A 26,302-nucleotide genomic window follows, 5' to 3' on the forward strand; every position below is an offset into this window, starting at 1 on the left:
AACAAGCAGAGAATAACACTGCAGTTATCAATATTCTTGCTATATCACATGCCTGTAAATAATTGAGTCTCGATCAGCCAAACCAGTGGTTGATGGCATCACACCCTGACAAAGCATCATACCAAACAACATTAAAAGGAGGTTCTTGTTTCCCTGCCTGGTCCTTGGCATTAAGGGCATAAAACAAAGACTGGTTGGCACGGAGTCAGTCATCTTCATGAGGCAAGAGAGTAAACTGACTTTAAAAGTCCAGTTTCCACCCTTGCCGAACTAGGCCGGAATTCCTGGACTTGATTGTAGCGCCATCAGTGGCTATTACTATTATGTCCCTTCTAAGCCTCTCCTACTGACCAATCAGATTCCACCTCTCGTATCACTTGCATTTGCTTCAAACAAAATGGTGGCGCCCATTCAGGACGATCTGATTGATAATCAAGATCTATAGTGATAAAACGGGGCTTACATTGCGAAATGCATCAAATCACGTGAGCTTCTTGATTAAAAACCTGAAAAGATTTGGAAAATATCTGCCGACAACGAGTTGGCGGTGCACATGCTTTGCAAATCCTGCAATCCACCGAAATCTACATGACAGTTTATGAACCGGATTTCGATTTCGTTGCATGATTTTGATTGGACTATACATAGACTCGTTAATCCAGCCAAAATGTAACTCCATATAATACCAGCCTATTTTGGCAAGGGTGGAAACTGGACTTTTATAGTCAGTTAACTCTCTTGCCTCAGGAAGATGGGAGTCAGTATACTGTGTCTGTGTGGGGTATCCATGTTAAACTGTGGCATGGTATCTCAGTGGGCTAGCACTATAAAACCAGACTAGTAAAGCAGCCATACACACACATATGCATGCACGTCAGTCTATAAGTAAAATAATCTTGAATGTGATGCTAAACCGTCTCACCATAAGACCAAGCAAGAGAATATGACCTATGTTGCCAAGGAATATGCCCTAGCATTCAAAGCAGCCACATGTTATAGAATGCCTATTTCACTCACTTAAACAGCTGAGACCGATTTTGCCTGGAAATAGGCCTACATCATTCAATGTATTCAGCTCATTATGAAGACAACATTATGGAACCAAAATACCAATTTCAAAAAATGAAAAATAGAAAAGAACAAAAAGACAAATATTTATTTTCAGCTGCCTTGAATACTCACTCCACACTGGCCTCCATCTGGATCTCCACTTCAGATGTCTGTAGAACAAGATGAGATACTGAGATGAGCGGACATTTTTAGACTAGCTGATAAATAGTAAGAAACATGTCCTCCATGGTGACAGCCATGAACTGCCAGATCAGCATACATCACAACATTAGATTTCACAGACACACAACATAGATGTTGAATAACTTAAATTCTACCATGACACTGAAGGGTGATCTAATTTGATTGGTTATTTTTATTAAATTTCAAGTGTCTATGAGCGATAACCACTTTCGTTTTACAGCCGTTTTACACATTTCACAGGAATAATTTGCACATGATTTTGTCCAAATTTGCCTGCCATGAAATCCTAAATATATGGCAGTATCGGATATGTTGCCACAGGGTAATGATGACATTGATATTTTGCAACCTGTTTTCCCCTATGAACCAGACATGACACATCAACAACTCATGTACTTACGTCATTGAACCTGATTCGGTGTCTGATAGTCTTGTCCAGGGGGAGAGGCTTGAGAGGCAGGTGCTTGGTACACAGGTGCTCGTCTACCATGTAGTTGGCATCCATTAAACTGATTTCTGAAGATGAAGGTCAAGATTAATATATACCCAATCACCTTGGAAACATAATACCTATAATAGGTGCGGTCGGGTAGTCTAGTGGTTAAAGCGTTCGCTCGTCATGCCGAGGACCCGGGTTCGATTCCCAACATGGGTACAATGTGTGAAGCCCATGTCTGGTGTCCCCCGCCGTGATATTGCTAAATATTGCTAAAAGCAGCGTAAAATCAAAATCACTCACTCACTAATGCCTATAATAAACCATGTAAAAATTGTAATTTTATTCTACTTATGTCCATTTAATATCAGGTATATATTCTGAATCACAAAGAAAATGCCATTCCTTCAACAAAATAGTTAAAAAATATATACAATCACAACTGAAATCTGCATTAACCAGTTCACTCTACACCCACCAGTGCATGGGGATTCCGGGTAAGAACAAACAATGCTTGTCCCAAGAGGCAACTAGATTGACTGTACCACTACTACAATTACTACACCCTAGAGAAGATTTTGTTTAGAATTGGTATTAAACAACCCATGCTTATACTCCCATGACGATCCGGGTTGGAATTGGTCTTCAACAAACCTGCTTCTAGTAAGAGACGACTAATGGGATGGGGTGGTCAGGCTTGCTGACTTTGTTGATGTATGTCATCTGACATTTGTGTAAATCGATAATCATGATGTCAATCACTGGATTGTCTGGTCCAGATTTGATTATTTACAGACTGCCCTCACATAGCTGGAATACTGCTGAGTATGGTGTTAAACAAACAAACAAACAAATGACACGTACCGAGTTCATTCTCCAGCGAGGGGTCCAGGAAGAAGGTGAACGTTTCATTCCAGACTGGGTTGACGTTGTTGTCCTTCACTGTAGTCTTCTGCCAGCCCGAGGGGGACGTCTTGATTGACAGGACGACATACGGATCAGGCGTGTCGACTGCAGAGGAAGACACACTTTCAATACTTGGTTCTTCAATAACTTCACAAACAATGTATATACAATGGGTTTCAGTATTACGCTTACTGACATTGATTTCAGGATTTTACCCTTCCAAATTTTATTTGTTTGTTTGTTGTTTGACGCCTCACTCGGGGTAGAATAGGTCTTCAGTAACCTATGCTTGATGTAAAAGGCAGCTATGCTTGTTGTGTTAAAGAGGCGACTAACGGGATCAGGTGGTCAGGCTTGCTGACTTGGTTGATGCATGTCATCAGATCCAAATTGAGTGGATCGATGCTAATGCTGTCAATCACTGGATTGTCTGGCCCAAACTGGATTATTTACAGACCCCCATCATATAGCTGGAATATTGCCGAGTGTGGCATCAAACAAAACAAACCAACAAACTGTGACTGACCAAGATCTTTAGCCCATCCTTTGGTGATGTTGAATCCCTGGTTCACCTGGATGACGAGGATGGTGCAGGGCTTGTGGTGAACCTGTCGACACAGACATCCCAGTGGAAGTGAAATTGACTATCACTGCAGTACTTTCATATCATCCTTTATGATCACTGAACTAGTCCAGAGGCAAAAACTAGAAAATTCATATTTCATGACACTCCCTTGAACTTGACATGTGCATATTGGCAGATATATCCCTGATTGTTTCCACCTTGTCACAAATAATACACAGCTGACATGACACTTCTTTCTTATTATTTTTTAAGATTTCAAAGCAGCAACTAACAGAAATACAGCAAAACACATATATACCATACTAATGGTCATAACAAACTATTTTCTTTACTATATATTTTCATAAAAAATTATCACAATGACAAATTATGTTTATCATCCAAAACTGGCTCCCACAGGAGATATCGCTTGTGTGAGATCAATGAAATTGCATCACAAGGCTTTGCAAACCATTGTGACATCTTTGGTTACCATGACGTCACAATCAAATGACATCACTAATGGCTCTGCTACTGAAGCTGTTAGCAGTACTTTTTACACTTAAGACACTGTTAAGTACTGTCTACAAACTGAAAAAGTTGGAAGAATTATGCTGGATGATAAATTAATAAAATCTCACCAAGCCTTTTTCAACTCGTGTTGATATATTTGATATCAAAATTTTCTATGTAATAAATTAATGGCTACAGCAAATTGATTGTTTACCTCAAACAGACCTAAAAGAATTATTATTGTACAGTACCAAACTAGTCAAATTCAGGAGGTGAATCAAACAATGCTCATGTCATTACGTAACTATCACTACATTACGCAGATCAGTGAACCTTACTTAAGAGTCAGTTACAATCAGAGGTGAATCAATGACAGTTTGAAACCTCTGAACTTACCTCAAATACTTTAAAGGGATCAAACCTGGAATGAGAAAACAAACAATTTATTAAACATCCCTGTTGAGGAAGAAAGAGAGAATGAGTGAGTTGACACTGATTTGTGCATGTTAATCAAGTGCCAAATCTATACCCTAAAGCATGATCAAAGCACTACATTATTACTTCAGTGTGGACTCAATTTTCATTCTCCCATTTCTGTCGATCAATATGACCAAAGAAATAAGGCCCCCAAAATCTGTAATATACATAATAATATAAATAATGCAAGGTGAAATGTATAGTACAGCTTCTGCCAACATAAAGATGTAATAAAGGGAAGAAAACCTGATTAGCAGTTACTGAGCGAGTGAGTTTGGCTTCGAACCGGTTTGAACAGTACGGTATTCATGTTTCTTTGAGGGAGACAGTCTGAAGTGACGCAGGTCTCAGACATTTACCACTTTGGTGACACCCACGAGCATGGGTATTGTGCTGACAAACCTAGAAACATAATCAGGGCGAACAGGAATTTGTATCTATAATCATAGGTTTCTGACAACTCTACACACCAAATGACGGCACTTTAGACTACTGGGCCACCAGTGCCCTCTGCATAATATAGAGAACTATGCTTCTCTGTGAGACAATACACATCCTAGTTACTGTAAATAGTCCACAGCCTCTGACTTAACCTGACTTACCATTGTTTCCACCCCAATAAACATACCATTGTTTACTAAAAAAACAACATACCATTGTTTACTCCCCAATAAACATACCATTGTTTACTCAAAAAACAAAAACAAAAAAAACCCAAACATACCATTGTTTGCTTCCCAATAAACATACAATTGTTTACTTCCAATTACACAAACTCAAACAACTTTATGTTTTTTAAACTTTAAAACTTTACTTCTTTTAATTACATATTTTAATATTGCCAAGTTAATTTGCTTTCACACAATCAGTAAAAAGCTAAACAATATTGTTTGGACTAAGAGTCTGAGATAAGAGTTGCTAATTAAGGGTGTACTGTATATCAGTATAACGGTAAATTGAGGTTAATTTTTTCCACGATACGTATCACAATATATTATGTTTTCATGCTTGATATATCGTATGATTTCAAATAGTGTTTTTTTATGATGTGTTTAATGTTATATACTTGCCAAATGCCTTCGCTGTCCAAGATGGCTGTGTATTTATTGACTGAGTAAACATTATGTTGTACCAGAATCTTGTTTTGTTCCATTTAGGTGAGTGAGTGAGTTAATGCTTTACGTCACATCGGCAATATTTCAGCCACATCGTGACGAGTGTTCCATTTAGGAACTTAAATTCATACCTTGATGTATTAGATTGCTTCGGAAATCAAAATTTACAATTATACAATATATCGTGATACGTATCACAATACATTATGCTTTGCAAAACATAGTGATACACTTTAAACCTCCTAAACCCATCCCTGCTGCTAATATTCCAGAATGACCCAGCAGATGCTGGTGGTGTACAAACCTGTTGGACTTGAAGGACATTGTGAGGTTCTGGAGAACAGTCTGTCTGAGGTCATCTGCTCTGCTTCATGTTACTGGAATCATGGAAAAAAACACATCAGAAAACTCAGGATTCTACCGTCACTACATCCTTGCATACCCAGTCACATCACCATTCTAGTAGAACATATCACCATTCTAGTAGAAGATATCACCATTCTAGTAGAACATATCACCATTCTAGTAGAACATATCACCATTCTAGTAGAAAATATCACCATTCTAGTTGTACATATCACCAATCAAGATGCACATACCTCCATTCTAGTTGCACAAACTTCCATTCTGGTTGTAAATTCCTCCACTCTTATTTTAATAAACACCCTTGGACTGCTACTCTATAGTTCCTCTGTCTACCTCAGTGCATGTCTCGCACTTATGAGAGAAATTTGAATGGACAGCTGTTTACTGCGTTGTGTCATACTAATCCTGATGGTGGTGAATGCGTCAAGTATTTATGTAACAGATTAGTGATGTAATATACAGGATAATGCCCTCATTTTGATAAAACAAGATGAATAAAGACACCGTGGAAATGAAAGCTCTCTGGCATTCTGCCATGAACGTGGACATTATTCAATTCTGATAGGTCAATCACCTCTGATTGAAACTTGAAACCTTTGATCATAGCAGCAGCTAATATACTGAACTGCAAAAGAAACATCAACATTGCATGAAAAGTTGTCATTTAAATATCTGGGTAATTTTTTTGTCAGAGTTTCTAAAATTTAACATTACCTTATCAGGAAAAATGAAATTTGATGATAAAAAACCAGAGCAGATGACAATAAAACCGATTGCCCAAAATGCATCACGGCAACGGCCTTGGTAACCCGATGCACGTGAGTTGAAATGCACATATGTTTCCCCCATTTCTTGCCCTATAAAAATCCACCCAGATGGTGTAACATTAATTCGTTATTGAAGTGGTACCACATGCCAAGATTGACAAGAAATCAGAGACACCAAGCACTTGGATGATTGCAAGCTAGACAAACAGCCCGGCAAGTAGTCAATGTATTTCAAGTCCACGTAAGGACCATATACAGGCTCCAGCAATTGCATGAGACCACCAACACTACTGATGACAGACCACGTAGTGAAAGACAAAGGGTGACCAACCGACGTCAGGATTGTCAGATTGTGCGACAGCATCTTCAAGATCTCTTTGTTATTGCTGTGGAAACTGCTCAACAGACCATAGGGACACACCAGCGACACATAAGTGCAGACACTGTGCATCGACGATTGACGAGCAGACACCTTCACAGTCACAGGCCACACCGAGGACCCATTCTGACACCATGTCATCCCCGGGACCATCTTCAGTGGGCAACACAGCCCCAGCATTAGTGCCACCAGCAGTGGAGAAGAGTCCTCTTCTCAGACGAGAGCAGTTACTGTATCTCAACAGCAGATGGCAGAGAGAGAGTCTGGAAACGCCGTGGGGAACGTTATTCGGATGCTTGTGTTGTTGAGAGAGACTCGTGGGGTGGTCCGCATCATGGTGTAGGGTGGAATTGGTCTTGCACAGAGGGTCGGCCCTGTGGTCTTCCAGAACATCGGTCCAGGGAGAGGCAATGGTGTCACACCAGCTCGGTACATTGATCAAGTCTTGAGACCACACGCCATATCTCATTTGGCACATTGCCGCAAACACTAGTTTCAGCATAACGCCCGTGCCCACACTGCGAGAGCAACAAGAGACTCCCTCCAGCAGAATGGCATCAGAACCATACAGTGGCCTGCCCTCAGTCCCGATTTAAATCCCATTGAGCCACCTGTGGGACGAGATTCAAAGATGGCCTAATGATGTCTGACCCAGGCCGACAACTGCAGCTGAACTGCAGCAGGCGTTCTTCGGAGTTTGGGCTCAAGTGCCTATGGCCTTCATCAACCTCATCCATTCAATGTATCGACAATGCACATGGCAGACACACGAGATACTGACTTGTGATGCCATTTTCTCAGACTAGTGTTGTGTTTCACTTTAAGAACATTTGACACTTTAATTTCAACCTTGATGATCAGTTTTGTAAAGTTTTATCTTTTTAATATGTCTCAATGTATGTTTACAGTGTTTAGAAAAATACAGTTTCTCATAAATGTATATATGGTGATGTTTCTTTTGTGGTTCAGTATATTTAAATACAAGTATTTCTTTCTCAGTCCCAGTCAGTGAATATTTCTAAATAATAATATTCTCCAATTTCAATGCCAAGTCAACCAATAAAGTTCTGGGGTAGAACAGGTCTTCAACCCATGCTTGCTGTAAAAGGCGACTTTGCTTGTCGTAAGAGGCGACTAACAGGATCAGGTGGTCAGGCTCACGGAGCTAGTTGATGTATGTCATTGTATCCCAATTGTGTTGATTGATGCTCATGATGTCAATCACTGGGTTGTCTGGTCCAGATTTGATTATTTACAGACCGTTGTCATATATAGGCGGAATATTGCTGAGTGCAGCATCAAACAATAAACAAACAAACAAAATAAAAAAACAAACAATGCCAAGTCATACATGCTAGCAAAGTATGATAATGTGACAAAAACTAAATGTTTGAGCATTTACAGTGCCATACTTTGTTTAAAAGCTGTTATCTGGGTTTTCTCAATTCACACTGAAAACCCACTCAAACTTTCGCCCTAGCATGCTGCTGCACTAAATATCTTCCTGATCATCAAAGAGTTGGAGTTTGATTTTGTCATGGTAGAATGGAGATAAACCTACTGGTTTTGAAAGAGATTTAATAATCTTTTCCATTACTGAATGCCCCAATTTGAATGATACTGTGAATGATGCTGCGAATGATGCTGCGAATGATGCTGCGAAAGATGCTGCGAATGATGCTGCGAATGATGCTGCGAATGATGCTGCGAATGATGCTGTGAATGATACTGTGAATGATACTGTGCATGATACTGTGAATGATACTGTGAATGATACTGTGCATGATACTGTGAATGATACTGTGCAGTAAGCTCGGTCGCATGTTCATCATTGTGTTACTGTAAATCTTGAATTTAACGCAAGCATGCATTAAATGCGAAAAATGCATGTGGTCTTTGCTCTCATTTCTAAACATCGCAATATATCAGCAATAAGACATTTTGGACAGCAAAAATACCAACTTAGATATACACTGATGTATTCCACACCACTGTTTATTGAGCAGCACTTGTATATGAAGTATATAAACAATGTCATTCAAACACTAATTACGTCCTGTGAATTGTCACTGCTGGGGTCAAGACAAGAGTTCTACTCACTTATGTCTTCACTGATCACACGTGCAAGTCGAGACAGATGCCACCCTTTGTTCTTTGCGACTGCGTCAAAGGCCGACAGGAGCCAGCGTGCGTGAATTGTTTTCGCGGAAGTACTTTACTCAGCGCTAATAACCGGTTCTATTTGGTGTGTGATTGGATTAATGTAAGGTTGGATTAAGGTGAGTATTCTAAACCTGCCTGAGGACATCTTCAGACAGAAATCCACTGATGCTTGAGAGGAGGGGATGTCGCGTTCATATTGAGTCACATTTTTGGCTAGGGTCCAGTGGTTGCATTCTTTTGGAGGCACATTAATTTCACAATTTACAGTATTTAGTCTCATGTACAGTCAAACCTTGATGTGTCAAACCTTGATGTGTCAAACCTTGATGTGTCAAACCTTGATGTGTCAAACCTTGACTTACGGTTGTCCTGAAGTAAAAGCTTGGTCCTGTTGTTTGTCACATATGTTTCGATTTATTCATTCTTCATGTCAGTCGATGGATGTATGCCAAGTTATTTTTCGGTTGTGTCGAACCTCAGATAACATGGAAACAAACATTGCCACAAGATAGTGTTATTAATATTTTGCCAAGTGTGCACTTCAGCCGCACCAGGAACACATTTTAACTGACTGATACAATTTGATTTCAGTATCTCAAAAACAAATATTAACGAGGAAAACCTAATTCGAAAAGAAAATGCTGCGCATTATATTGTGGTGGATATGCAATGCATCCTGTTTGTGAGCGCTATGGTTTCTACATTCAAAAGGGTTACTATGGAAGGTATAGTTGTGTTTTGTGGTAGGTTTCTTGGCAGATACCAAAATCAAGGTGGGAAAGAAATGAAGCTGAATTGTTTTCGAATGGCGACATGTCATCGGCTCAAGGACCCATCATTCAATTTTGACTGGACATATTTTTTTGTATGATTGCAAAATGATACTAAAAAATAATTGACTGTCCAGTCAAAATTGAATGATGGGTTCTTGAGCCAATGACATGTCGCCTTTTGAAAACAATTGGTTGGTATCATTTCGCAATCCTACTTCTATGATCGTGTGACCTTCGTTTGTTTTTCATTCATTAATAGCTGAACTAATCTAGACTAATTTTGGGGTAAATTTGCGACCTCATACATTGAATGTTAGGCCAAACATCTTGTAACCCAGCTGAGAAACAATGACAGGCCTTAGTGGGCTGTGTAACTACAGTACTATGTAGTCACCATCGCAACGTGGCATGTAAATAGTTATGCTTTATACCCCTTCACTAGCTTCTGTGCATAAGTATGTTGACATTGGCAATCTGCTTTATTACCTACGAGGGCAAACATATCGGGGTTCATAAAAATTAAATGTGCCCTTTAGGGCTGGGGCGGGTAACTCGGGTACCCGTGTCGGATGGGTCCTCAGTAGGACCTGGGTACCCACAGGACTACCCGGACCCGTGGTTAGTCATGTGATGTATTGTTTAATGACAAAAACTCACTATAGCTCTTGCATATTGTTTGAGTAAAGATAAAACATCAGTCAACATCAGTGAACACATGATTTGATTGTTTGACTCATGTATCTAAATAGTTTTAGCCAGGGGTGCAGTAAAACAATTACCAATCAGACATTTTGTTCTCTACTCTTGAGACTTGGAGTGGGTGCCCGGTTACGGTCAGATAATAGGGGGTTGGGTACCCAGGTAGTAAATTTGGACATGTCCCAGCCCTAGTGCCCTTGTATTGTTTCTGTCATCTGGACCGCATGGTTGACGTCATTCAATCTTATTTTGACGTTAGGTCAGAATGATGTAACACTAGAAACGACGTCATAGCCAAAGATTGTTGACGTCATTTGACAAATAGTGGTTCCACTGCTGTTGCAACTTGCTGTCCTTATAGGTAAACAGTAAAATTCATCCCTGTATGTAGACATCTTCTTCGGTAATAAATATGACATTATATTCGTGTTCATGTCGTACTATGTTTACAATACTCGTGCCTAATTACGGTATTTCCCTTCCTCTTGCTCAGGAAAATACTGGAATCATAAACATGTCATAAACATAGTAAGACATGAACACTCATATAATATCCTTTACTTTCATGATGGCTAACCAACCTGTGGGTAAATCTACCAATGACTATACAACTGTACTCACCACATCACAGCAGAGATGTAGCTGGTGGGGAGATATTAACTGATATATCCTGGCTGGAGTAGATCTCAGCATCCATCACCCTATATATGTAGTGATCACCCTAGACGTTCAGCAGGCTGTTATTGTCTCAGTTAAAAGTGGTGTTAAAGCTTGTGATATTCTACCAGTCAGTGTCATGGGAGTGGTGACATCTCTCATGCAGTTTATCGCTTATGAGCCAGGGTTTCAGTAAATCATTGGGTAATCTTCCAATCAGGGAAGTTCCCTATCAAGCTGCATGGTCAGATAGCAATTGTCACAAGACAGATTAAATTCTTATTTTTCAGCTTCTAGTCTTAAACTGCAGTCACAGCTATATCACATCAGTCTGTAAATAACCAAGCCTGGCCCAGACACCATAAAATAAATCATTCTATGGTCTTTGCTGGGCCAGACAAACCAGGAACTAATCTGAAGAGCAATATCTAATTGCATTGTGGTAGGGTGACACCTAAACCAGCCTAAACCATCTCTGATGACCAGCAACTGTTTATTCTAACCCAGGTTCCCATGGTAGGCGAGCAACAGAGCCTGTGTGTAGGGGACCGATTCTAACCCTGGTACCCATGGAAGGCGAGCAACAGCCTGTGTGTTAGGGACAGATTCTAACCCTGGTACTATGGTGGGACAAGCAACAGTCTATATGCTCTGGAGCTATTCTAACCCTGGTCCCCATGGTAGGACAAGCAACAGTCTATGTGTTGGGGACCTCTTCTAACCCTGGTCCTATGGTGACAAACAACAGTCTATGTGTTGGGGACCGATTCTAACCCTGGTCCTATGGTGACAAACAACAGTCTATGTGTTGGGGACCTATTCTAACCCTGGTCCTATGGTGACAAACAACAGTCTATATGTTGGGGACCTATTCTAACCCTGGTCCTATGATGACAAGCAACAGTCTGTATGGTTTGTTTGGACTAATTCTAACCCTGTTCTCCGCTGTTGGACAAGCAACAGTCTTTGTGTTGGTCTGTGTGAAGGTGTGTGCATGGATATGTACTAGTATGGACATGTGGCGTTTTAGTGGTACAAGTTGACTGAGATACCATGCCCCACACTTTACTGACTCTGGGCGGGCCAGTCCCCATTTTGTCAATACCCAGGCATTGAACGCGATGTCAAATGCAGAAGAAAAGAATAAATTTTAAATCCATGTCAACTCATGTCTTAAAAAGAATGCATGCTGCAGCAAAAGATTAAAAACCTACCTTGAATTTCTGAGAATGTGGTCTTTACCAAACCAGTGTGGACTAATTCTGTAGATTCTACTAGAATTTGCAACTAGACTCTGAGTTCCCTGCATGATGCATACATTGCTGGTCTCGGTCATAAATCACCAACCAATATCCAACTTACATTTGTTGAGGCAGTATGTCATCAAAGTAGGCTTGTTGTAATTTATCAGTTTAGTCAAGACCAACATTACTTCTAGTATCACAGATTTACTTGGTCTGTGAACCAAGGTGGCTGGAGGCAATATTTCTGGAGGTTTCCCAATGTAAGGCAAGAACAATTTTTGTTTGTTATTTCAGATTGTTTGGACCAAATGGGTTGAATGGAAGAGGGAGGGAGGTGATTAGATTGGGAAGGATGACGAAGTGATCCAATGAAGCTGATGATAGCAAGTGACAATTCCAGAACAGTTTGCTTCCCTACCACTGAGAAATCGGTCATTATTTTAGTGTTGTCAGTGAATTGTATAAATTAAAAAATACATCATTTTTCATCTTTATTTGATATCAGGGGAAAATCTGTTATGCTAGAAAACTAACGGGTCTGGCCTAAGTATTGATTTGATGTGAATTTTGTAAACAAATCGTTTTAATAAAAATACAAACAAAACAAATAAATGTTCAATCATAAGCAGTATTTAAAAGAAAAAAGTGTAAAATTACTTCTGAAAACAATTATGGAAGGGTCATTCATGTAAGGGACCAGTAAGTTATCAAGGGGGCTTGGGGTGTCTGAGGTTTTTTATAACTTTGAAGATCTTGTTTAGAATTGGTCTTCAGCAACCGATACTTGTCGCAAGAGGCGACTAAAGGGATCGGATGGTTAGGCTTGCTGACTTGGTTGATGCATGTCATAGTATCCCAATAGCATGTATAGATGCTCATGTCAATCACTGGATTGTCCGGTCCAGGTTCGATTTTTTACAGAGTGCTGTCATATAGCTGGAGTGAGTGAGTGAGTGAGTGTATGAGTGAGTGAGGCTCAACGCTGCTTTTAACAGTATTCCAGTTATATCCCGGTGTGTCAGCTTAATATGGGAGGAAAGCCCCAAGTGATGCAGGTCACCACTTCGGTGAAACCCACGAGCACGGGTATGGTGCTGACAAACCCAGAAACATGATCGGGGCAAACCTAGATTTGAACCCAAGATCGTAGGTTTCCCTCCCCTTGAGATTGTCATATTTTTTTTATTTGAGGATGACCCTCCCCTGATTTCCTCTGCTGCCAAACAAGAAACAAATATGATGGTGGCTATTATTTTCTGCAGCATATATACTAAACCGCAAAAGAAACATCACCATGGATAGATATATGAGAAACCTTATGTGTCCAAACAGTGTAAATATACTTTGAGACATATTAAGAAGATGAAACTTGGCAAATCTGATCATCAAGGTTGAAATTGAAGTGTCAAGTATTCTTAAAGTGAAACACAAAGCTAGTCTCTGAGAAAATGTCATCACAAGTCAGTATCTTGTGTGTCCGCCATGTGCATTGATGACTGCCGTGCAATGTCAATGCATGGAATGACAGAGGCGGTTCATGAAGGCCATAGGTACTTGAGCCCACACTCTGAGGAATGCCTGCCGCAGTTCAGCTGCAGTTGTCGGCCTTGGTCGGACGTCATTCAGCTGTCTTTGAATCTCGTCCCACAGGTGCTCAATGTGATGTAAATCGGGACTGAGGGCAGGCCACTGCATGGTTCTGATGTAATTCTGCTGGAGGAAGTCTCTTGATGCTCTTGCAGTGTGGGCACGGACATTAATTATCATGCTGAAACTCATGGTTGCGGCAACGTGCCAAATGAGGTATGGCATGTGGTCTTAACTTGATCAATGTACCCAGCTGGTGTGACACCATTGCCTCTCCCAGGACACCATGATGCTCGGACCACCCCACGAGTCTCAAGAACACAAGCATCCGAATAACGTTCTCCACTGCGTCGCCAGACTCTCTCTCTGCCATCTGCTGTTGAGATACAGTAACAGCTCTCGTCTGAGAAGAGGACTCTTCTCCACTGCTGTTCATGTGCATTTCAATTTGCACGGAACTCACGTACATCGGGTTACCATGTATGGCCGTTGCCGTGATGCGTTTGGGCAGTCAGTTTTATTGCCTTCTGCTTTGGTTTTTTAACAACAAATTTCATTTTTCCGGACAAGATAATGTTAAATTTTAGAAACTTTGACAAAAATTACCCAGATATGTAAATGACAACTTTTCATGCAATGTTACTATGGGTGACGTTTCTTTTGCAGTTCAGTTTATTTTTCTAGTTGTTGGATAACAAGGTCATCAACTTGACTTGACTTTATACTAGTTTCCGGTGGCAATCGTTTTATAACATTCAAGTTGATAGCTTCCTCCAGGGACATGTCGAGTTTCTGATAAGACATAGTGAATAAATATCAAGGTCACCTGGTTGGGGCCTAAATTCTGTATTCTTTTTTCACTTTGCAAATATAATGACCGAATTAAATAGCTATTCGTAAGGTTATGCTTTAATCATGGAAAGAAAGCAGAAACTTATCGAAGACTCTTAAACAAGTGCTCCAAGCAGGCAAATTGGGAAAAACACTTTTTTTTGTTAAAAATTGGTATGGCTTAAAAGTTCAAATATTCTTAAATTCAGAGGTACTTTGATATTGCATTTAATGCAATACTATGAAATGACAGCATTAAAACATGTTCCTAATTGTTGGTCTTGTTATAAATGAATAGAGGTTATTTCTACAAAGCCATAAATTAGTTATCAGTCATATATATTAATACCACATTCGACGTAATAAGCGCCCCACTCTAATAAGCGCCCACGGTGATATTTGCTGATATATTGGCTGGTGAATAATCCCAATTAGCACCCTTCCCATTGATCAATGTACACAAGACTTATTTATTCGTGTAAAATACGTGCTCGTGTGTTACATGCACTATTAATTAAATTCTGGAAAAATATGTCTGTCGTGTATAATATGCACAGACCTTTCTTTGGCATCATTTCAGGCTGTCAGAATAAACCACAAAATTTACGATCTTTCAACTCTTTCACCAAAATTGTATTCTAATAGGAGCCCCCTATTTCTAAGTTTGAAAGCGCCCTGGGCACTTATTACATCGAATACGGAACATTGCAACATGCACTGGGAAATGTTTTGTTCCAAGTTAGGTCTTTGTTGGCATTAGCTGGAGACTTGGGGCTCAATTTCGGCCTCTGAGCAGGTCTAGAAAAATCCCTGAGAAAGTAAAAATACAATAACTGTATAGGATGCAATCTAACAGCTATGACCCATCATAAAATTCAGTTCATGATGTGAGGTGAAATGAGTTTTAACATTACATTAAACATGATTGAAATTTCATAGCAATGTACTGCTTGTGCTAGCTGGGAAATAGGCTGTTTTCACAGTGCCAACTCACTAACATACCGTTACGCTGTTTAACCCTCTGGATGCCGAGACACTTCTGAGTGTTGCTCGAGAATTTATTCTGCGTTGAAAAAAGTAAATGTCTCCGCTTTTTATCTTACAACGATAAAAGTATTGTGTGATGATTTTTTTTATTTAGAAGCTTTGCGGAAACTTTTCGCTAACAAAATACTGCCTAATATCTGAACGACATAACTATATATCAAATAGAGTTATATGCGTATGTATAACAACATAATTCAATGCCCAAAATAGCATGCCGTGAATGATGAAAACTGATTTTTCTCTATGACGTCAGAAGGTGACAGAGAGGTTACACACATACAAAGAAAAGGGGCCATAACTCCGTTTTGTTTAAGTAATATATTCAGTTTCAGTTGTAAAATAAAATGAAACTGCTATTCATGGACATTGGTTATAATATTTACTATTATACATCCCAAGAAATACATATATGCTGCAGTTACATTTACATAACATCGTATTTGACGCTATAAACCGATCAATTCTCATCTAAACAATGTTCAAACAAACAGGAGATTATCAAAGGTTCGTACATACATGTTTTGGCCTATATTTACGCATGATATCATTTTGAACATTGACAAATATCCAAAGTGATATTAATTGTGCGAAAAAATGTATAAAAGATATGCAAAATCTACATCATAACTGAAACTGTAAACAGCATGGTACAATGATTGTGTGCACTCTCATTCAAGGACCTTCACCTCAAAGAAATAACGAAATATGTACAACAATGTTGACGTATGACATCACTACCAGTGACCGGCTTTTACAAAATGGCGTGTTCACTGTCAACAGTACGCAGGATTTTATGAAGGGTTTATACATAAATGTGACATTCAGAAACATCATGACAATAATACTGTTGTCGTTGTGTGTGATTTTGCGTCAGTCATGCCATCACACAGGACTGTAACTTTGACAATGTCTGTTGAAAATATCAAATCACTGCAATGTATCTATTTTAAATTCCCTAATTCTTCCTACGATTCTCTTCCCATACATATTCTGAAAATGTTGAGCTAATATGGATAGCTCAAAATAGGAGAAAATGCTACACTGTGTAACCACTAGGCTACCCGACCCACCCATTTTTTATGAAACAACATAGATACAGTGAGACATCCTTATTCTGGAAACCCCATATTCCAGGCAATTCTGTTAAGATTGTTGGCACACTATATGTAAGTGAGTGAGTGAGTATGGTTTTACGCTGCTTTTAGCAATATTCCAGCATTATCAAGAAATGGGCTTCACACATTGTACCCATGAGGGGAATCAACCCAGGGTCTTCAGTGTGACGAGCGAACACTTTAACCACTAGGCTACCCCACGTCCCCTAGAAAACTTATGAAGGGTTAGTTGTGCTTATTGAAAGCTTATTTGTATCATTTCAGGCTGTCAGCATAAACCACGAAATTTACCATCTGTTTTTTTTTTCACCAAAATTTTATTCTAATAAGAGCCCCTTATTTCTAATTTTAAGAGCTGTGATTCAAAGATTCTGTGAAACAAATGAAAAACTATTTCTGCACCACTGGCCCTGGATCCTCTTTTGGTTATATTTCATAAATACAACATACGATGTCTTCATAAAAAAGAACTTGTATGCAAGTTTCAGCTGCATCACTTAAGCAGTATCAGAGGTAAAAATATTTTAGAGAATGGTAAAAGTGCAAAGGTCATCAACTGCAAAGGTCATCAACTGCAAAGGTCAGTGTTGGGGTGACAGTGGTCACATGGTCATGTACCTTTTTAAGTTGTAAGTCACAAGAAAGAGAAGCCTCTTATAAGAGTTGTAGGACCCTACATACTTGACAACTGAAGCAATGGCTGTTTTGGCTTTGACCTGCCAAGAGGCAACCGAACGGTCCTAAAATAGAATGGGGTGGTGGGGAAGCCTTGTGGTTAAAGCGTTTGCTTGTCATGCTGAATGGCTGGGTTTGATTCTCCACATGGGTTCAATGTGTGAAACCCATTTCTTGTGTCACTTGCCATGATATTGCTGGAATATTGCTACAAGGGAATACTGAACAAGCAGGAATTATAGCAATAAGATGTTCACATACATTGTGATTTAAGTTAAAATGTATCCAAAATTATAACTCAAAAGAATATTAGAATTTAATCTGAAGTTATTTCTCTCCCAGGGTTATTATATATTTTAATATCATGTTATTTTAGTTACTGCTTTCACCTTTTGTTTATCAGAAGTAAAAATAATCCTGCGTGTAATACTTTGCATCCCACTATTTTAATTGTGAAATCAATATGTTGACATGCAATAGTCAAATATCAACAACTATGACTTAGTTATTGTGGTATCAATAGCAGTAATGTGATCGTGGTGGCTGTAAACAATGGTGAGTGGGTGCGATGTGCAGATCAGTTTCCCCACATGATTGGCTGTAAGTTATGTAAATCATATTGAGTGAAAAAACACACCTGAATGCAACCATGAACGTGCAATACCTACATGACAAGTAACAGTCGCTGTGGGCATCAAATGGTTCATAAATTCGACCTTTCTTGAATACTTTCATCTCTTATTACTCAATATTGACACAAGTTTAGCATGAATGAGACTATTTCTTTATATTAATAGCAAGGAAAAGTTTATTTAGCCCTGTTAGCAGGTCCACACAATCAGTAGATGGTAGAGCAATGCAATATGTAGTGGCCATAAAATTTCCAAGTCCTGGGGTGGGATTCGAACAACGGACCTTCTGATCAGAGGCCAGAAGCCTTGTCCACATAACCAAAGAGGTTAACCCTGTCAGCAAGCTGACAAGGTAAGGATGTCATCTGTGGGATGACTCCACACCCTGCTACATACTCACTCGTAAACAGAAGGTGCGTCCCGGGCCTCATAGTAGGGTAATGAGGCTTATTTTGCTCAAATTTAATATGAACATGCTCAGCCCCTCACGTGGGCGCCAATGTAGTCGCCATAAAATTTCCAAGTCCCGTGATGGGATTCGAACCACGGACCTTCTGACCGAGGTCGGACACCTTGTCAACATAACCAAAGAGGTTAACCCCGTTAGCAAACTGACAAGGTAAGGATGTCATCTGTGGGATGACTCCACGCCCTGCTACATATACATATGCTGGATGAGAGGGATTATCCAGTGAACACAGCTAGGTTTCAGTCGGAGTGAGAGACTGTCACAGGTAGGACAAGTCTTACACAACAGTCAACGTTATGAAATAAACCACAACCCAAACTCCCACCCGATAAACTACAGAAATACTGATCTCCTACAATGGCACTATGAGATAAAAACAAATCTTATTAATGAGTGCAGGTCTCCCAATTTGATCTGGTAATCAACAATAAACCTTTCGATTCACCTACCCAGGGTAATCTTGTGTTACACGCCTATCCACACACGTCAGTCATCATTGATACTTGATAGATACGAGCATTGAGTGAGGACAGACAGACAGACAGACAGTTATTTATTAATGTTTCACCTCAGTGACAGAAATATGTATAATTAAAATATTAATACTATCTAGCCTGTGTAGAGTTTTCTGCCCCTCCAGTTCAAATTGGAGCAAAACAAAGCATCTCTTACCTGTGCCAGGTGTGTGGAGGTATTCCCTCGTCAGACACAGGTATGCACAATAGTGAGGGTAGGTGTTAAAGGAGACAGTTACCCGTGGGTGACAAATGTGACCTAGTTGAGTATGAATTATAATATGGGGGTTGACTCTTATCCTGGTCGAGATAATTAAATCAACAATGGAGATGTGGAGATAAGGATGAGGTAAAATGAACATTTATAATCATATCCGTATTCAGGAAGAAAATTGCACAAGCATAGTTTATGTTAAACATAGAGATACAGTTAGGGTCTAAGCAGTCCTGAAGTTGTCGGGTTATCGGTTCATACTTTAAAGATAGACTCGTAACTTCAAAAATTAAATTTCAAAATTTGTCATTTGTCACTCAATGTGCACACTTAGTACTAAATTCATTGCATTGTCTGGGCTAACTCAGATTAGGGTTATTCTTGGGACCAGCCTTCCATTAAACATATGTAGATTGCAGGTCACTATTAAGAAATGAACAGCAAGGCAGTTTTCAGCATTTCAGAGTTTTGAGGTCAGAATAGGATTATTGTTTTTCTGGGGCATACCGCCCACAGTATATGGGCAAGACATGGGAAGACCACCCATTGTACTTAAAAGGGTAGACTTGCACAAGTCTCTGAAACAGTTATTAGTTTAAATCATAATTTCTACATTACATAAATAATAAGAACAAGGTGTCCCTATAAGAGACTGGAGTCTTTGTACTGTCTGCTTATCTAGACTTGCCTATTATAAGGATAGAATTACTATACACACAAGGAGTTATCATTCAGTACAGCCTTGGAGCAAGGCTATTGAAAGGGCAAAGTTCCCGAAGTGTACCGTTTGAGTTGCTCGGCAAACTCGACTCCAGATTTCAAATTTCTTTATGCGCAATATTTGCTGGATGTTCAACTTGAACTTTTTGTGACATTTGCCCTCATTGTTCAGCACTGAATTCAACGATCCTTGTAGGTCATACTTGTTGAATCTGTACAGAGTGAAGACACAATGTCTTTTAGAAAGTGGTCAATGTAACAAATGTTATATTGGGTATTACACTTTCTAAGAATAGAAAAAATTCTAGTGCTCTTTTGTGATGTTTGTTGTTTAACACTGCACTCAGTACTTAATATTCCAGCTGTATGATGGCGGTCTAGAAAATCCAGTAATTGACATCATGAGCATCAATCTATGCAGTTGGGATATGATGACATGCATCAACCAAATCAGCGAGCCTAACCACCCGATCCCGTTAGATGCCTCTTACGACACGCATAGTTGCCTTTTGCAGCAAGCTTGAGTTGCTGAAGACCTATTCTATCCTGGATCTTCATGGTGAGTGAGGCACCTAATTGCCAGCACACAAAGTCAGTGACCTAACCCACTCAACCACCGAGGCTTCCACAAAAATGGAAGTGTGACAACTGTGCAAATATCTCACTTCTCATTAATAACTGATATCTGTGTCAGCTGACCTTAGCTATATAAACCTTGGTCCAGAGATGAAGAGAGGGAAGTCTCACCCTCAGCCTTGCTTGGGTTTGGCTAGGTTCTCCATGGCACCACCATTACTACTAGGGGTGAAACAATACAGCAAGGTCACGATACAATAGGTATCATGATACATAGGTCATGATACAATACGTATCATGGTACATAGGTCATGATACAATACGTATCTTGTTATATAGGTCATGATACAATACGAATCATGATACATAGGTCATGATACAATACGTATCATGATACCTGGATCATGATACAGTACGTATCTTGTTATATAGGTCATGCTACAATACGTATCATGGTACATAGGTCATGATACAATACATATCATGATACATAGGTCACGATACAATACATATCATGATACATAGGTCACGATACAATACATATCATGATACATAGGTCACGATACAATACATATCATGATACATAGGTCATGATACAATACATATCATGATACATAGGTCACGATACAATACATATCATGATACATAGGTCACGATACAATACATATCATGATACATAGGTCACGATACAATACGTATCAGGATACATAGGTCACGATACAATACATATCATGATACATAGGTCACGATACAATACGTATCATGATACATAGGTCACGATACAATACGTATGATATATAGGTCACGATACAATACGTATCATGATACATAGGTCACGATACAATACATATCACGATACATAGGTCACGATACAATACATATCATGATACATAGGTCACGATACAATACGTATCATGATACATAGGTCACGATACAATACGTATCATGGTACATAGGTCACGATACAATACTTATCATGGTACATAGGTCACGATACAATACGTATCATGATACATAGGTCACGATACAATACATATCATGATACATAGGTCACGATACAATACATATCATGATACATAGGTCATGATACAATACGTATCATGTTACATAGGTCATGATACAGTACGTATCTTGTTACATAGGTCATGATACAATACCTTTTATGGTACATAGGTCACGATACAATACATATCATGATACATAGGTCACGATACAATACATATCATGATACAATACATATCATGATACATAGGTCATGATACAATACGTATCAGGATACATAGGTCACGATACAATACATATCATGATACATAGGTCACGATACAATACGTATCATGATACATAGGTCACGATGCAATACGTATGATATATAGGTCACGATACAATACGTATCATGATACATAGGTCACGATACAATACATATCACGATACATAGGTCACGATACAATACATATCATGATACATAGGTCACGATACAATACGTATCATGATACATAGGTCACGATACAATACGTATCATGGTACATAGGTCACGATACAATACTTATCATGGTACATAGGTCACGATACAATACGTATCATGATACATAGGTCACGATACAATACGTATCATGATACATAGGTCACGATACAATACGTATCATGATACATAGGTCACGATACAATACGTATCATGATACATAGGTCACGATACAATACACATCATACATAGGTCATGATACAATATGTATCACGATCCATAGGTCATGATACAATATGTATCACGATATATAAGCGTGATATGCATATTTACGTCAAATCACAAGAAAACTTCTTGATTCTAAATATTTCAGAGCAGGTTCTAGAGGAACTGCAAGTATTTACTATACACAACAAACTAATGACTTGATTGATTCATTTCCGATTGAGAACCATACACCGATCCCTTACAGCAGGCATAATGCAAATCTAACCCCACATGTTTGTTGTTTAACACCCCACTCAGCAACATTCCAGCTATAGGACAGCGGTCTGTGGATAATTGAGTCTGGACTAGACAATCCAGTGATTGATATCATGAGCAGCAATTAACGCTATCAGAATACGATGACATGCATCAACCAAGTAAGCAAGCCTGACCCCCCAATCATGTTCATAAGTCGCCTCTTACAACAAGTATAGGTTGCCAATTAACAGAATTATACCAACTCTTCTGGATCTTCACGAGTGAGCCTCACATGCAGCCAACACTGTTACAAGCATGGATAAAGATGTACAAGGGTTGGGCCTAAATGTTAGCTGTACCCTTATCAAGAATTACATTATCAGCGTTAGAAATTGGCACTAGTCCTATAGTCCTTGCCAAACTGCCCAATAGTCAAGGTATCCTAAGGACCAGCAGAAATCTGCCTTTTTTAAGGGTTTTGCTATTTTATCATTATTAGTGGACTAAAACTGTTAGTTTCTACTGCTGATTATTGTGTGTTTACTTTTAAAATTTAATTAAGATTCATTCATGCATGATACCATTGAAATATTTATGGAGCTGTGAATATTTGTGAATATCAACAAAAACTAATATTATGCAGTTCATTATTGTAACTTTTCATATGTTCTTATGTTAGCTGAGAAATTGTCTAACAGTAAAAGTCTAACTCACGCACCAACTTGTATCCTACTGTATTGACATATGACCTCTCAATATGTTCTAGTATTGGGTGAGTGAGTTAAAATTTATTGTCGCATCAGCATTATTTCACCCATAGAGCGACACTAGTATTGGAATCAGGGCCAAATATGCTTCCTTTAACCTTCATATAAAATAGTTTGTAAATCAAACACATATGTTCTGCAGTTACATCATCATCATCAGGTAAGAGTGAGTGAGTGAGTATGGTTTTACGCCGCTTTTAGCAATATTCCAGCAATATCACGGCGGGGACACCACAAATGGGCTTCACACATTGTACCCATGTGGGCAATCGAACCTGGGTCTTTGGCGTGATGAGCGAACGCTTTAACCACTAGGCTACCTGACCGCCCCTCATCATCAGGTAAGAGAGTTGTCTACCTTTGGTCACCGATGCAGCAATAAATTGTATATACATGTATATATATAGGGTCAATATATGTACATACATGTATATTGATGTCAATATTTTGTGGGAGTTGAGAAAATTACTTTCTAAAACAAAAAACAACCCATTTATAGCTGAGGACTTACAAGAAGGAGAGAACAAGTTGCCATCGAGACCTCTCTTGTTCTTCCACTTTTTTTCTCCGCACAGCAAATTAATCTGTGTGACCTTTAACCTCTTTACTAACTCATTGAGGACTCTGGTACGTAGCTCCAGCCAGCGGGTCTATATTTGTAGTATACACACATGGTATGTGCTGTATTCCCAACTTGGACACATCAGCCCTGTCATCTATCATCAAAAGATTTATTGATGAGTATATAATCTGTGTCGTGTAGTAGACACCTAACAACCAAATATTGACTGTCCGCAACTCGGGGTCTCCGGGGCCTGGAGATAGGTCTCGCCATTGACACTCGCTGATCAATGAAATGGCCAACATATTGAAGCTTTGCTTGAAGAGTGTTTGTTAAATACACACCTAAACTGACAGCATGTGAAATTAAAAAAAGTGACTACATATTTGCCAATTGGATTTCATGGGTGATATTTCATCTTGAAGTGGCATTTTACATTTAGATCATCCATAGGTCGGTGAATATACCACTAGTCAAGGTTTTATCTCACTTACTTGCTTGCTTACTATGGTTATTTATTTATTTATTTATCTATCTGGATTATTTTCAGATTGTTGTAATATAGCTGGAATTCACTCACCCTTCAAGTACAACTTAAATTAAAAACAAGAACATTAAAATCCTGATCTTGCAATGCTGTCTGATTTATTTATTTATATATTTATTTATATATTTATTTATATATTTATTTATACATTTATTTATATATTTATTTATTAGGGTTATTTACAGATTGCTATAATGTAGCTTGAATTCACGGACTCACCCTTTAAGTGAACATTTATAAAATCCCGATCTTGTAATGCGGTTCGAGTGTAATAAAGAAAGGTTCTGTTCTACACGTTTAAGTTGATCCGTCATCAGAAGGGTTAAGTTTTTGTCCAATGTGAAGGGGTCAGATTATGTGCCTGTTTCGGTGAGTGCTCACTCTTGACCTTCGATCTTCCTTCCTCCGCCCTGTACAGGACACAACTGAATGCTACACACATTCAGCAACCAACACAGCCAGGCGTGGAAAATTTATAAAAAATGTAACTGGACCAAGGGCAAGGATGACCAACATTCTTAAAATGCCCTATTTTAAAATGTACTTGCCCAAAAATCAAGCCAATAAATTCATTAAAATGTTACATCTACGGAACTGAGAATCAGAGATACAGTGTCCTGCTATTATGCCCCTCAATATAGCGCTAACTTGGTTATAGCACACGGTAATGCATGGCTCCCAAAGTTTACTAGCATATTTAACTAGAAAGTGCTTTTACTCGTAAAAACATATGTCTCCCCCCAATCCCCTAACCCCCATTCATTCGTTTACTTCATGTTAAACCCCATCTCTTCATTCCCACCCTCCATTACTAAATAACAGAGACAAAAATAGAACTCCTAGAAATTTCAAACAACTAATGGGCAGCACTTCAGTGCTGGGTTAATGTGTATACAAAGTTTCGCGAAAAAATATGAAACGGTTTCTGAGTTATGGTCAGGAAACAAAGCTTACCCCCATTCAGAGCCTATGTTCAACTTATCTCCATGGAAACGAGAAAAAATAAAAATGTCAAAAATCTCTAAATAGCAAAAGGCACCACTTCAGTGCTGGGTTAATGTGTATTCAAAGTTTCGCGAAAAAATATTAAACGGTTTCTGAGTTATGGTCCGGAAACAAAGCTTACCCCCATTCAGAGTCTATGTTCAACTTATCTCCATGGAAACGAGAAAAAATAAAAATGTCAAAAATCTCTAAATAGTAAAAGGCACCACTTCAGTGCTGGGTTAATGTGTATACAAAGTTTCGCGAAAAAATATGAAACGGTTTCTGAGTTATGGTCCGGAAACAAAGCTTACCCCCATTCAGAGTCTATGTTCAACTTATCTCCATGGAAACGAGAAAAAATAAAAATGTCAAAAATCTCTAAATAGCAAAAGGCACCACTTCAGTGCTGGGTTAATGTGTATACAAAGTTTTGCGAAAAAATATGAAACGGTTTCCGAGTTATGGTCCGGAAACAAAGCTTACCCCCATTCAGAGTCTATGTTCAACTTATCTCCATGGAAACGAGAAAAAATAAAAATGTCAAAAATCTCTAAATAGCAAAAGGCACCACTTCAGTGCTGGGTTAATGTGTATACAAAGTTTCGCGAAAAAATATTAAACGGTTTCTGAGTTATGGTCCGGAAACGGTGGGAACGCCGACGCCGACGGGAACCATGCCAAAAACAATATGTCTCCCTCCATTCTGGGGGAGACATAATAAACTCAAGTTTTACACTGACACAATGTTTTTCCCCCCATCTAAAAAAACATTATCAGCTGATCACTGTGAGCACATAAAAGCGGAAATACCAGTCAACAA

The 26,302-nt window shown here is 39.0% G+C and overlaps 1 protein-coding gene across 2 annotated transcripts in view; it reads right to left on the reverse strand.

Annotated features, from left to right (window-relative positions):
- LOC139459553 (cytosolic phospholipase A2-like) overlaps window positions 1–19,390 on the reverse strand; it is a 36,846-nt gene extending 17,456 nt beyond the window's left edge. The window contains exons 1-7 of one of the 2 annotated variants that reach the window (XM_071241095.1): window positions 19,343–19,390; window positions 5,571–5,643; window positions 4,071–4,095; window positions 3,123–3,204; window positions 2,555–2,701; window positions 1,655–1,770; window positions 1,183–1,220 (exon numbers count right to left, since the gene is read on the reverse strand). In XM_071241095.1, the coding sequence (XP_071097196.1) occupies window positions 1,183–1,220; window positions 1,655–1,770; window positions 2,555–2,701; window positions 3,123–3,204; window positions 4,071–4,095; window positions 5,571–5,590 (428 nt within the window). In that variant the 5' untranslated portion in view covers window positions 5,591–5,643; window positions 19,343–19,390. Of the gene's footprint in view, window positions 1–1,182; window positions 1,221–1,654; window positions 1,771–2,554; window positions 2,702–3,122; window positions 3,205–4,070; window positions 4,096–5,570; window positions 5,644–19,342 lie in introns of those variants that run through there. The other variant, XR_011652695.1, reaches the window with a different exon arrangement.
- Window positions 19,391–26,302: the final 6,912 nt, after the last annotated feature.

This window comes from Haliotis cracherodii, unplaced genomic scaffold, assembly GCF_022045235.1.
Source record: "Haliotis cracherodii isolate W230 unplaced genomic scaffold, xgHalCrac1.p SCAF_13, whole genome shotgun sequence".
Lineage (NCBI taxonomy): Eukaryota > Metazoa > Mollusca > Gastropoda > Lepetellida > Haliotidae > Haliotis > Haliotis cracherodii.